This window comes from Lasioglossum baleicum, chromosome 2, assembly GCF_051020765.1.
Source record: "Lasioglossum baleicum chromosome 2, iyLasBale1, whole genome shotgun sequence".
Taxonomy (NCBI): domain Eukaryota; kingdom Metazoa; phylum Arthropoda; class Insecta; order Hymenoptera; family Halictidae; genus Lasioglossum; species Lasioglossum baleicum.
This window is the reverse complement of record NC_134930.1, coordinates 21,822,088-21,837,038: the sequence shown is the minus strand read 5'-3', so window position 1 is coordinate 21,837,038 and position 14,951 is coordinate 21,822,088. Positions and strand designations below refer to the sequence as shown.

General features: G+C 39.4%; 2 protein-coding genes across 7 annotated transcripts in view; one reads left to right on the top strand and one right to left on the bottom strand.

Moving 5' to 3' along the window:
- Positions 1 to 2,826, bottom strand: part of LOC143217329 (regulator of G-protein signaling 11) — a 40,926-nt gene extending 38,100 nt beyond the window's left edge. Inside the window, exon 1 of one of the 2 annotated variants that reach the window (XM_076441491.1) lies at positions 1,660 to 2,826. The gene's annotated coding sequence lies outside the window, so the exon portion shown is untranslated. The remainder of the gene's footprint in view (positions 1 to 1,659) is intronic. The other variant, XM_076441484.1, reaches the window with a different exon arrangement.
- LOC143217479 (late secretory pathway protein AVL9 homolog) overlaps positions 1 to 14,951 on the top strand; it is a 35,822-nt gene that overhangs the window by 14,996 nt on the left and 5,875 nt on the right. Inside the window, exons 1-7 of one of the 5 annotated variants that reach the window (XM_076441818.1) lie at positions 2,995 to 5,144; positions 5,511 to 5,708; positions 10,054 to 10,282; positions 10,606 to 10,795; positions 10,882 to 11,413; positions 14,277 to 14,411; positions 14,483 to 14,871. In XM_076441818.1, the coding sequence (XP_076297933.1) occupies positions 5,076 to 5,144; positions 5,511 to 5,708; positions 10,054 to 10,282; positions 10,606 to 10,795; positions 10,882 to 11,413; positions 14,277 to 14,411; positions 14,483 to 14,871 (1,742 nt within the window). In that variant the 5' untranslated portion in view covers positions 2,995 to 5,075. Of the gene's footprint in view, positions 1 to 2,992; positions 5,145 to 5,510; positions 9,986 to 10,053; positions 10,283 to 10,605; positions 10,796 to 10,881; positions 11,414 to 14,276; positions 14,412 to 14,482; positions 14,872 to 14,951 lie in introns of those variants that run through there. The other 4 variants (XM_076441846.1, XM_076441827.1, XM_076441836.1 and 1 more) reach the window with 4 other exon arrangements.

Here is a 14,951-nt window from a genome sequence, read left to right as displayed (position 1 = left end):
CGAGTTCTAATACTGTATTCTCAGTTTACGATTCGATCGAGATTGTATCGAGATTGCATCCACGAGGAATTATTCAAAAAATTTATTTCTTTGTGTATACATTAGAAAAAAAAATTGCTGAAAATTTGGATAGAAGCGTTCTCGTTATTTTTTGTAAAGTAATGTAAAACAGTCTCTTTTAATGTTCTACATTCCTACCGCGTTCAACACAAGGACGCGCGTATAAAATATTCTTTCAGAATGGTTAAGACATTTTGCTAGCAATAGTTTTCAGCTCGGCGAAGAGAAAGATACTCTTCGTATAATATTGAAGAATGCTCGATGTACTGCAACCGTGGGACGGACAACTAGGCCACGATATATTTTTACAGTTGCACTTTGTCTGACATTCAACGAAAACATACCGGAACTGATGATCACGAGGGAAACACGGACGAGGGTCCGCATTGATAAAAAAACAAAATAAAACAAAACAAGAAAAAATGTCTTTTCCGTAGAATTAATAATTTCTAATGATCACTGTTTCATTTACTCGGGGAAGCAATACTTTGGCTTAATTAATTAGTACACCTTCACACTGTATTACGATGTTATTCGGTTGAACAACTTTGTAAACACAGCTGACTTCCATGAAAATACACAATTGCCAAGAGTTACGGATGGGCGCAGCTCGATAACAGAAAAGTGCATTCGCATCGTTCGACTTTCGTTGAATCGTTACTATAGCAATAGCCATTCCAAGTACATATACAATGTATAATGTATACACTGAGAATAACAATAAGCTGCCTGTACTTTTTCCATCTGAATACATTATGAAAAATAAATTCTAACACGTCCAGACGTACGGAATGGAATACATACACATGTAGAGAATGTTTCCCATTGCGACTTGTTTCTCGACAAATCGACGAGATTGACCAATTAAAAATCGAATGAAGAACCATATCCAGGATGAAATGTCTTCGCCACTTTGAACCTTCTCGCGAGAAAATTTGGTGGCACACTACTGCAAGAAATCACGAACATGACCCGGTTCGCATTCTTCAAGTTTTCATTAGCTGTCTCTGGAGAATACGTGTTCGATATTCATTGCAGCCTTTCGACGCACACGTACACGTACGCGCTACGATTTTCTATACCCTCGACATGTTCGACGTAACACTGGATCGCGAGAATCATCGGAACGAAATCGTATTATTATTACAAAATATAACGACACATACACACACCGCCCGCCTTCCCCGATATCTGAGATCGTCCGTTCGGTTGAGAATCGTCGAACGGAGTGAGCAACTCGGCAAGGGTTGCGAAAGAAAAACAATCCGGTAGGCTATCCTTGACACAGAGAGCAGACACTGATATTCACAGGATTCACTCGGACAAGGACGAAGGACGAAGGAACGTTGCTAGCGTTTACGTGACGGTATGCGAAGAAGCGAGAGCTAACGAATCGGACAGCAGCAGCAGCAGCAGCAGTCACAGTGTAGAAGAGGGTGTATATAAGAGAAAGCAGAAAAACGAAATTCTTTCGGTTCGTTCGAGAACCGTTCGAGACGACATATTCGCGGCCAATACGGTAGGGTAGATCGATTTCGATTCTACGAAATCGACTGTATCGGTATATTCGGTATATTTGTAACGTGAACTACTACTCACTCGACGAGTCAGGGCAGTGTAGCTTCATATACGGGTTTCGTAGTGTATATCAGGCCATCGGAGCACGGTCGAGCTCACGGCCCTTCTTCCGCGGAGTCTAAAGCTACCGTCCGCACTGTGTGCTGTCGAAACAGCACCGCGCGCGCACACCCGCGCTACACCATTCGCGGCGGCACCGCCACCAGCAGCACCACTACCAGTACTAGCACAGCCATCAGCATCAACCACCTTGACGACACCGCTATCGCTTCTACGCCGATCAGAATTTCCATGGCGACGAACACAGAGATACCACAATGCGAACAGAACAGCCGCAGCGGCTACAGATTCGCGAGAGGAAACGGACGAGAACGGGAACGGGAACGGGAACAGGAACGGGAACGGGAACGGGAATGGGGACAGAGACGGGAATCTAAGCGAGACGGAGAAGGAAAATACAGTTAAGCTGAAACTTTACGCGCAGTATTCTTCTATCTTCTATTGCGTACCACACCCCTCTTCCGAGATTCCTCCTCATAGATCTCAGGAGCTACGCGCAGCAAGACCTCTCTGTCTGTTGACACGCACGCACGTCGGCAACTTTCTGCTGACCATTTTAGCACCCTCGCCTCGATTCAAACGTCATATTTACCGCGATTACACCGTCTCATCGTTATTATTATTATTTTCCCACGGAGTATGGACACGATGGTGATGCATCTGACAGGAGGAAGGGAGGGATAACAGAAAATGTAAACAAATAATAGTCGAACGTCGTATTGCGCGACGAAACGGATCACGAGAGAGAGAGAGAGAGAGTCACAAAGAGGAAAGAGGGGAGAGTGAATAAAACCGAGTATGAGAGTGCGAGAGCGAGGGCGGGAGCAAGAGCAAAGGGAGGGAAGGGGTGAAAATAAATCGCGCGCGCAATTTGCCTTCTCATTTTTCGAACTGTTTGTCACGACACTGTTTGTCACGACACTGTCCGTTGTCGCTGTTGCTCGAGGAAAGCCGACGATTTAAACCGACCGACGGTAACACCACTGTGCTTTCCTTTCACGAAAATCGAACTCCGCAGCCATATCGTCGTCACGTTGTGGAACGTCATCTACTCGGCCTGGCTTCGGACGTTCTCGTATACGCTCGTTGAATGCGCACCGTGCACCTTCGGAGGAAGATCGGAGTCAGTCGGCACCACCCCTTCGAAGCCCCCAGCTTTCCCGTTTCCTCAACTCGACCACCCTCCCAACGACCGACAGACTACCACGCAGTCGAATTACACTGTAAGCTTCATCGATATGACCCGACTCTACATATATGTATGAAAATATTCCAACAAAGCTTACTCTCATCATTTCTTAACACTCTAGAACTGTCAACAGTTAAAATAGTCCAGTCAATGAATGCTCATAAGGGGCGGGGGGTGTGGAGGGAAATGGAAGGGGAACACAATTTTTAACTTTGGGACCATATCTCAGCTGTAAGGGGGGTAGTTATTGAGAAAAATCGAAATGCCAGTTTTTGGCCCATTTTCCTTATTTATTGACAATTAAAAATTCTGAAAAAAATATGAAACATTTCGGATACCAAGCCACACATATTAGGTATCATTTCCAGTTGATTTTTCCGTTGCAAACTCTGGTTGTAAAAAATGATAAACACGAAAAAAATCGAAAAAAATGCAGATTTCATATAAAAGTAGGTCTCGTACCACTTCAGAATTAATTTAGCAATGAGATATACAATTATCAAACGTATTATGCTCAATTTTTTTCAGATTTTTGTGAGTGGTGCAACAATATGTTGAAAAAAATAAAAACCACTTTTTTCGGCGTATTTCCTAACAAGGAGAGTGCAAGGCCTTCGCGGGTCACCGATTTAGTTGAGATTTTGTATACTTATAGATCTCGATCTCCCTATTATGTATAATGGGCAACTACTCAATAATTATTGAGACATTCATAAACGAAGTCTCTCTAGTAGTGCTTAAATCTACAATTGTAGAGGACGTATACTATTAATTATAAATTATATTAATTATTAATTATAAATTTTTGTTGATAAATCGCGTTAATATCATTTGGAAGGGCTATCTTTCCTGCGTAAATTGTGTGTGGTTGTTGAATATATTCTGCGATTCTTTTTATTCGAGTTATTCAACATTGAAGCAAATATGGGCTTTTTAACTTTAACCGGCTCCAGAAAGCGAAAAAATTATCGTAGAATTTTGTGCAAGAAAGCAATAGAAAGAGCGTTTCTTTCTCTTCAAGGCATTCCTTTTGTTTTTTCAATTTCATTAGCATTTCGATATGCCAGGTGTTTCTGAAAATATGCTTAAAAAATGCGCAATTTCCATTTTTCTTTTAACCCGCTATATCTCGGCGAGAAATGATCCGTAATACCACGGAGTCCGGAGGCGCGCGGCTTCACCCCAGGGGGTGCAAGCTGGTGCAAGCTGTAATGGAAGTATTTCAACCACTATGTTGCCCCCCCCGGTTCATAGGCGGCGTTGGTGTCGCTGCAGTTTTTGCGTGCGTATGCCTATCGCCCAGAAGCTATACGAGAGTCATTCTTTGCGATACATATACCAAAATTTTCGATAGTCTTATAAGATCGTCGGTGGGCCAATCGGCTAAAGAGTTGGACTGCCAAGCGGTAGACCGAGGTTCGAATCCTGTTGGGGTAAACAGTTTTTTTCCAACCGTCTACCGCTTTTTATCTATATATACTGTCATTAGTTCGCCCCTGGATCATAGGCGGCGCTAAAATACTGGTCAGATTTTTAACACGGCAGCTTACCCCCCCTGCTTCACCCACTGAGTGAGCCATTGCGTCAATTACCTGACACGTACGAAAACTTGTATACGTATGTGTCATGGACATAAATATGTATAGGAATAAGGGGACGGAACATAAACCCTTACTTTAGGCGAGGGGTGTGAAGCCATTTCCGGGGAGCGGGGAGCACGGTCACGTGGTACTCTGGTGTCCCACTAGTGATTGGTTCTATGTAGCATATATGCGCGAAATTTGAAGATGAGACTTTTAGTTTGTTAACAATTATAAATTACGATAGAATATTTCTCAATAAAATAAAGAAACAAAGTGTTTTATCATATAAATGCATGTCAAAATTAAACGGTCAAAAGTTATAATCTATATAGATATGAAAAATCTTATCTGTTTGGTATTTAATTTTACAAATACATAAAACGCGCCCGCGCAGTACATACGACATGACAGACTGATTAGTTGGTGTTGGTAAGCTTGAAACTAACATGGTGGATTTTAAGCGCATGTCAAACCGAGCGCTTATTGTTGGTTCGAGTGCTCGTAAAGAGAGATGTTTTTACATGTTTAAAATGAAGGAATTAAATTAATGTGGATATTAAACGATACGCCATATGTAAATTTTACCTAAGATAGATTGTTGAAATATGGCAGAATCTGTTGGACCAATACTTCATGTGATTGTCGTCGGATTTCATCATAAAAAAGGATGTCAAGTAAGCCGCTATTATTATTTTCTCCTAATTTCACGACAAACTGTTCTGTTGACAATTTTTCAAAAATGTCATTCTCTTAAAGATTACAAAATTGCCTGTATCTTTCACTATAATGGTTATAATTGATACATAAATAAATTAATATACAATAAATATAATTGTCGTATATACATAACATATTTGAATTATAAATTCATAAAGAATGCAACAATATTACATAAATATATTGTTTGATACGAGAACATTCGCTTTCTTGGTTAGTACAGGTACTGTACTTTAAATATGTAGTATAAATGTACAGACAATAAATATTCTCAATTTATTACAGTGAAATAGTAAAATTATATTTTTATAATTTTTTATTAGGTAGAATATTCATTTCCTCCTTTGGTGCCAGGGGCTCCAAACGAATGTCCGCTAGGTTGGAAATATTTACCAACTCTTGCTTTGCCAGATGGATCTCACAATTATGACGAAGATACAGTTTATTTTCATTTACCTAGCTTAAATGATGCAAAACGCACAATATATGGTATTTCGTGCTTTAGACAAATCCCAGTGGAGGTAATAAATAAGATACTTCATGAATAACATTTCAGTGTAGTCCAATTTTTCTGTATTTATTTTATTATATACGACATCATTAACACAACAGAGTAAGAAAGTAATTTATATGATTTTAGTCACCTTAAATCTACGGTTCGACGATTGCTATTGATTTTGAAAAGTAATTCGAATGAAAATTAGAAGACGATTGGGGAAATAATACGAACAAACAAATTATAAATATCATTTATTTTATAGATAATAGCTATGATTTTTCTCTATTTTAAACAGGATTTAAGGGGGTGGACTCGCGTTTTAAAGATTGCAAGGGTGCGCAGGATGATGGAAAGATGGGATTCGTCGGTAGTCAAAAGTGCTAGATAAAAAATCAATCTACGCCACAGTCGCCCGTTACGTTTACGAGGTGTAATTTGCATTACTCTGCAGCATGTAGTATAGCTGTTTTGAAAGCAGCTTTATGAAAATAGCTCTATTGTGGCTTCCATCAATATTTGGATGCTCTAAAAAAAATGATAACATTCTTGATATTGGACTATACGATTTGAACTTTTTTTTGAGAAGTTAGAGCAGTTATTTTACTATATATGATGTGAAGAGATTTTTCAAAAATTGCAATTGGTCGGAATTGTAGAGAAAATACTAAAAGTTGCGTTTTACAACTGTTTTATGTGGGCCTATATTGAAAATTTAAACAACACTTTTGTAGATCTGTGTCAATTATACGCACTGTGAAAGTTTCATCGAAATCGGATGATGGCGGACCATCTTTAAACGTTTGTTGCTCGTTGCAACGTCGCTTTTGATGAAATTTTCAGAATATGTTTAATTGATACAAATCTGCGAAACGTATTCTCGAAATTTTCCATATAAGCCCACACATAAAAAAAGTTGGAAAATACAACTTTTAGTATTTTGTCTGCATTCCGACAACTTGCAATTTTTTTTACAAGAACTTTGTTCACGTTCCGTAGCAAACCAATTGTTCTAACTTCTTAAAAAGTTCAGATCGTATGGTCGAACATTAAAAAAGTTATCGTCTTTTTAAGAGTGTCAAAATATTAGCGGGAGCCCCTGTATGCGCAGCTTTATGCTTCCGAATGATGCAAATTATATGCCTGATAAATATCTAGGGCTTTTGACTACTGAAAAACCCCATTGCATGCATTATCGAGAAATGAGCCCTTTACCCTACCACCCCCTTAACACTTGAATACATTTGAAATTACTTATTAGAAATAGCTATAGTTTTCTTTTACTACTTCTTAATTATACATCGCTACGCTAAAATAGTTATACTTACTCGTATTAGCACGTTCCGTGCCATGTGTACCACCGGTTATGGTACACGTTATGGCCTGAACGACAAGTCAGGCAAAAAGGGCTTGGCACGGAACATGTTAATCATTGTTTATGCTATATTTATTTATTTTCTGAAATAAACAGGGTGTCCCAGGTTTCTCCTACAAGCAGAAATAAAAAAAAAATGTTATTTGAATAGTTTGATTAGAAATGCTTTATTACAAAGTTATAAACAAATGAAATTGAATTTGGTAACAGTGGATTTTACTTCGCAGAATATTCAACAGGTGTTGTGGTAAAAGTGACAGCGATGTTGAATCACTCCAAGAAACATGATAACTATCGACGAATAAGATAAACATGTTCGACCTTTCATATTCTGCGAAGTAAAATCTGCCGTTACCAAATTCAATTTTATTTGTTTATAAGTTTGTGTATAACGAAGCGTTTCTAACCGAACTTCAAATAACATTTTTTTCTTATTTCCTCTTGTCGAATACGCTCCCATAGTTTGGCTGTAAAAACCCGGGACACCTTGTATACATACATATGTGTTTTACCTTTAAAGACAAAAATTTGTGAAATAACGTTGGCACTGAATAAAACAATTGGTTGAAACCGCTTCATTGATTTCAAAGCGGAATTGTTGGTTTTACTTTGATCTAAAGATAAATAAAAAATGATCAAGCGTTTGAATGTGAAAATGATCAAGCTATGATAGTGGTCAACAAACTCGTTAGTCAAAAGAGCCAAATATCTTCGGTATAACGGTTTAGATTTCTTTGGAGTGCTAAATTTCTTTACGAGAACCCTGTTTTCACAAATTTGGTTAAAAATAGGTACACCAAATGAAACCAAATATCATACTTTACAATAACCTTATTTATTAATAAATAGACTGCGGATCTTTATTATGCATTTATAGCAAAACTAAGTAGATGAAACTCAAAATTGTGGGAAAATTTAAAAAATTGGAGATGTCCATTGTATGATTTCTCCCGTATTCAAATCATTAAGGAAAGAAATAACGTTCAATTTAGTTTCTATTCTTTGTAATCGATGCAGACAATTTTTATTTTGCCCAAGCATCCGCTAACTATTGATAAAAATAGTGTAGAAATTGCTCTTTATTTGAATTCAGATATAACACACCGACTGATTGAAAATTGTATTAAAATACTATTAATTTAAAATAAAATAAATTTATTTTGAACACGTCGTCATTCGTGGAAGAGTCGCACTCAAGTAGCCAAAGAGCCGCATGTGGCTAGCAAGCCATATTTAGTTTGCCGCGACCACAGCTCTAGGACATAACAAATAATTTCTATAAATTTTTCAACCAGTTTTAAAAATAAATCATAATTTTACGTATGCTAATTGGTGAATTGTATCTTTAACTTGTCACTTAACCGTTAAATGCACGATATTTTGTTTACAGTTTCTATTTATCAAACATTACTAAAAAAAAAAGAGTGTATATTAAGGGAAAAATAAGAGCGCGCTGCATCTAACCTTCCTCTTTAGAATGAGCCCTCACCCAGCCCAAAAGTTGCTCAAATAAGGACAAAACACGTCAGGGCGCAAACCAGTGTGGCCAGATTGATGGTGAAACCAACATCTTTTCCCCCTCCAGGCTCTCCACCTTATCCCCTTCCACTATCCTATTCCACCGTTCAGTACCTACCGCGCACGCGCAACGTGTCTTCCATTCGCCTCACTCTGCCTCACTCTATTCTCGTCGCGCAACGTGTCACATATTACTCTGGTCATCAGAGAGGGGGTACTTGTATTCCCCCCGATTCCTTTTCGATTACCCCTGTCTCGACACACTGGCGCAAACCCATTCTTTCGACCCAAAATCTAGTCAGAGTCTAGTTATTTGCTAGTTGTGTCACGTGACTATCTCCTACAGGGCCGGCCATCTGGGGGGTGCGGCGGATGCTATGCACCGGGGCTCCGCGATTGAGAGGGCCCCAACACGATCAAGAACTAAACTAATGTCATTTTTCTAATTTTTCTCTTGTGAGTCCGAAGAAACAGAACACCTAAATATCTACGTTACTTTTCGTTGTACAAAAAAACTTCTTAAGGCAAAGTTACACTGTTTGAAGGGCCACATGTAACGGTGTAAGGGAAAAAATTTTCGAGGTCATTTTTTAATGAGATTTCAAGGTCATCGATATTTTTTGAAATGGAATGAGGTATTTTGTAATACATCAATCGATGCAACTGGACATTCGTTATAAGAAAGTACTAACCTATACGTATGTCGAAAAGTTAGTAGTTCACGAGATATTTCAATTTAAATAATAACTCTAAAACACCATTACTGTCGTACTACAACGTTAGCGTTTACTTGCTAGTGTAAATTGAAGAGTTGAAATTGAAAAATCGACGTTGAAAATGAAATTAAACATGAAAATAAAATGAATGTCCAGCTGCATCAATTGATGTATTAAAAAATACCTCGTTCCATTTAAAAAAATATTAATGACCTTGAAATCTTGTAAAAAATGACCTCGAAAATTTTTTCCCTTACGCCGTTACATGTGACCCTTCAAACAGTGTAACTTTGTCCTAAGAAGTTTTTTGTACAACGAAAAGTAGATATTTAGGTCTTCGGACTCACCCACTGTATGTTCGTGTTAGTACATTTTTTTTTACTTTACAAAAAATTTGGGGCCCCAAATGGTTTCTTGCACCCAGGCCCCTTTATTGCAGAGAAGGCCGGCCCTGCTATCCAACCGCCGCGCCGCGCCGGAGAAAAAACGAGGGAAACAGCATCCGTCACATCAGTGCGATCGTGCTGCCCCACTTCGACAAAGGCAGATTCAGGCTCCAGCCGCCAGCATTCTGCCTTCGTTGTGCTCATGGCCAAAAAAGCTCTGTGCCAACGGACGGCAGAACAAGTCACCAATACGCGCGCGCAGACGCTCGTCAGAAATCGAGCTAATCTCCTTTTTTTCGGATAAAATGTATATTCCAAAATGAGAAAATTAAGTGTGTGATTTACTATAGAAATTCAACAAGAATAAATTTTCAGAAGTTGAAAAATCGTACGTCCGATATAACGAGAGGAACTGTTCAAAAATCGGTTTGCGTGCTAAGTACATTACCATTGTACGGTCACATTCAAGTTAAAATGGCATTGATAACGCATGCTTATTTCGAAGAAGGTGACTTCAGTAAAGTATCGTTATTAGAAGATACTTATCACCATCTTAATTCCTGTATGAGTAGCGAAAGTCAAATACCACCTCAAGTCTTTGTTGGTAATTACAAAATAGAAAATAATAATGTTTAACCCCTTGCACTCGGCGGAGCTATTCTAATTTAAAAACCGAATTTTATATGATTTTCTGAATTTTATCAATAAAACTGCGATGTAATACCTCGCACAATACTTTTAATAGTTTGTTAAAATATTAAAAATACGTTTAGCAATTTATCGAATATAAATTTAATGACGCAACAAACATTGATGGCACTTCCGCCGAGTCACCGCTCGAGTGCAAAGGATTAATATACGATAAACAAAGTGTTCCTTAATGTGAAACATTATATACATATATAATTAGAAAAATATTATTTGTAGGGTTATCTGCAAGGGACTTTATTTTACAATTTCGTCACAAAGTTCTTTTATTGTTTAAATTACTTCTATTAGAAAAGAAGATAGTTTTTTATCAATCGCCGGTGCAACCGTTATGCGCAGCAATATTAACGCTACTTTCGCTGTTTCCATATATGATCGAAAGTGGTTTACAGCAAGCTGCGTATGTTAGGTAATTATGAAACACGATTAGGCATCTCGTTCGAGCTTCTTTTCTTCAACTGTATCTTCTGACAGAATTTATTTTGTTTTTATCAGGCCATCAAGACCTATGTCTCCCGTACCTACATTCGACGAAGAAGATATAGTTCACAGCATCGATAACAATGTATCTTCGATCAATTCTGTTAAAGATAACATATCGGACACAGTGACGGAACGCGTTAATGGTAATTCGAACAAACATTCGGATTGTATAAACGATAATAAAGCTGTTGAAAGCATGGAAGATAAATGCATGGACGAGTTTAATAACTTGAGCCTGCAGAAGAATAACAATGAAAACGAGAATTTAAATATGAAAGTTATCGAAGTTGAGTCTGCGCAAGAATGTACCGAGACATACGCGGCAGAGGAAAACAATACTACGTATTCTAGGAAACCAAATGATCATGTACACAGAGTACAAAGTGTAAATACAATTACGTTAGGTGCAACGGATACAGACGATACTTTACCACGCGACACGAGTAACGACGCGCTTTCAGATGCTCGTTTAACGAATAATATTACTCAAATTGCTCATATTAATCCAGAATTTTGCGGTTTACCCTTAAATCTGTTTACAAAGGTATGCAGCAAACCATCTACTACTGTCAGGGATGGGATCAAGTTCAATATACATACGTATACTCACGAATCCGAGTCATTTTCAGTGACCAAGTTTCATTTCGCGAGTTTCGATTACTATACTTAAAAGCAACAATGTTTATAAAAGTATTCATTTTATACAAACTGATATCGAACCTCGGAATGAGTACTTACTTTTGAAAGTTTTGAAAAGATACTTATGGGTCATTCCATGCCGAATCGTTCACTTTTTGCAGGCACCATCGTCGATTTTGTTCTAAATGAAATATGTTGTGGTCCATGAAAAATTAGGGGCGGGGGGGGGGGGGGGGTTAAGACATCATTTTGCCGGTTTCGAATTTTTTTAGAAATGGCAGGCCTTCAAAGTTTTCAATTTTTGCCCATTTCGGCGAAAACGGGCCTCTCGCTTACGAATTTTTATCTCGGGAACTGTTTCAGCCCGATTGAGCTACATTTTTTTTTTTGTTTTATTCGGGAAGGATTGGGTTATTACAAAATAATTTTTTCAACCTCGAAAATCATCTTTATAATGTCGAAAAATGGAAACAAATTCTTTTTTTACGTTTTTTTCGATGAGGGGCCGGAGTGATTTCAATTTTGAAAAAATATGGTTATATTCCTTGAAGTTTCCCCTTTAAAATGAGCCCTTGAATAAAAAAGGTGGTGTCTCGTTAAAATTGGTGTCACAATGAGCAAGGTCAAATTCGGACCGTCACCCTTAAGGGGGGTTGTATACCCTCGGATTGTAACTAGAAAATACCTAGAATCTTACTAGAAAAATGGGTCGAAACATGGGTCTGCGAGTTTTCACTTAATGTCCTTATACGATCAAATTTTGTGCTGATTGAGGGCTCATTCGAAAGAGGAGGAAGGTTCACCGCATGGTGCTCTGGTCATGAGGTTAACGAGATTATGTTTATATCTAATAATATGAGTGTCCAAAGTAGGAAAAAAATCGAAAAAAATCCCGCAGATTTCAATGTATTTTTCTGTCTCCAAAAGCCTTTTTGACTGATGGGATGACCACAGAGCACCATGCGGTGAACCTTCCTCCTCTTTCGAATGAGCCCTCAATCCGCACAAAATTTGCTCAAATAAGGACACTAAGTGAAAACTCGCAAACCCATGTTTCGACCCAAAATCTAGTAAGATTCTAGTTCAGGCGTGGGCAATTTTGCCTCAATTGAGGCAAAACTGTCCCCACCAGCATCCGTCGTTACTATGTAGGAAGGACGCGTTTCGCTTGTCGCAAGCAGTGCGCAGGCCTCGTGCATCTGAGCCAGTGATGGGATTGTTGGTGCTTTTCACGCGCATGCGCGACGACTCTAGCCTCAGTCAAGTACGAAGATCGGGTACCTTGGTCGCCCTGCTAATTTCCCGCCATATAGTCTCCCACTACTTTCCCCCCCAGTAGTTCCCCACTTTCGGACGTAGACGTAGACACGGCCCTGACGAAACTCGCGCATGCGCGCGAAAAGCGCCAACAATCCCATCACTGATCTGAGCCACGAGGAACGCCATCGAAAAGAAGCTTGGTGGGGGAAGCAGGCGTTTGAGGGGCTCCACCCGTGCCCACGCCTGTTCTAATTCCTTTCTACCCCCTTAATGCTCGCCTTAATGTCTGCTCGAGACAGTCCTGGCTGACTGGCGATACCCGCCCAGTGATGCCAGAATGAGGTTGAAACCAACCTCATTTCCCCCTCCAGGCTCTCCACCTTTATCCCCTTCCACTATCCTATTCCACCGTTCAGCCCCTATCGCGCACGCGCAACGTCTCCCATTCGCCTCACTCTATTCTCGTCGCGCAACGTGTCACATATTTACTCTGGTCATCAGAGAGGGGGTACTTGTATTCCCCCCGATTCCTTCTCGATTACTCCTGTCTGGTAACACTGTACCCCAGTGTGTCCAGACAGGGGTAATCGAAAAAAAAAAAAAGAAAAAGGAATCGGGGGATACAAGTACCCCCTCTCTGATGACCAGAGTAAATATGTGACACGTTGCGCGACGAGAATAGAGTGAGGCAGAGTGAGGCGAATGGAAGACACGTTGCGCGTGCGCGATAGGGACTGAACGGTGGAATAGGATAGTGGAAGGGGATAAGGTGGAGGGGGAAATGAGGTTGCCGGCAACCTCATCTGGCCACATTGCTGTACCCGTCCAAAATCGAGAATCATACTGACCAATACTGACCGAGTCGTATTGAAGAGACGTGAAATGTTTCGCATTTCTGGCATCACTGACCCACATATTGTAGATGAAATAAATACATTGATAGAAGGATTTATGCATCCGATAGATTATGAAATTATGCATTAAAGGACAGCATAATTGATTTTAAAATTAAAAAAAGTAATGATTATAAAAATCAGAGAATTTCTGGTATGATATTCGTAAAAGTTTCGAATCTGTTTGACCAAGATTCGAATTATACTTGCAAGCAGTGGCGCACCCAGGGGGGCCAGGGGGCCAAGTCCCCCCCTCAAGAAAACATGTTTAGCTTCCAAAAATAAAATCGCGGAATAGCTCTCGACAAATATGTTGGGTAAAAAAAAGAAAAGGTCATCACGCAAAACCGAGGGCTGGGTTCAACTGCCCCCCCCCCCTCCCCAAGATTGCATCCTGGGTGCGCGCCACTGCTTGCAAGTATTACATACTTCCATTTGCCAAAGTACTTTTAAAAGGTTCGAAACTATCTGGCATAGGTTAGTTATAGAGAGTTCAAGTTCGAACCTGTTTGCGAGGTACTTGATCGCATCCCTAACTACTATATGTACTACCATTTCGCATATAATACACAATATACATATAATCTAACGTTTAACACTCTGCATTTTCTTAAGGGTTATCTATGTTTACCATATTTATCGTTACCGTATCTGGATCTCTTGGCAGACGTTAATGTCAGAGGATACATAGTGGGAGTTACAAACGTTTTATTTAAGCAAAAGAAACAACTTATCGATGTACTAGTAGAGGTATGTTCGTATTAACAGTCTGAGTAAACAGATGATTCGTGTGTGTTTGTGTAATATTATTACGTACGTAGGTTGAAAATATGCGGATAGAAACAACTGATCCAGACTTAAGGAGACAATTACATCTTACAACAGAGGATCTTAGATTTGCCGATTATATAGTTCGACACGTGGCAGAGCCTCGCAAAGATATTTTCTTGGACGGTGTGGGATGGGAAGGTGGAGACGAATGGATCAGAACTCAATTTCGCGTGTACTTACTGAGTATGTTGCGAACGTCTATGCAACAAGATACTCGTCAATCCGATCATTATAACTCTGCATTTATTGCTGCCTGGCGCGCTACAAACAATTACGAAATGTGGAGTAATTCTGATAAGCCCGAAATAAATAATATAGAACCTGGTCACCCATTCGCGGGCCAATTATCGGTTCAAGATATGAAATTGCGGTTGTCGCAGTGAGTAGTTTCACTTCATATAATTAGACAGCGGATCTTTATGCAAAATAAAAGTTGTCTACGCGCGCGAGTTGCAGCAA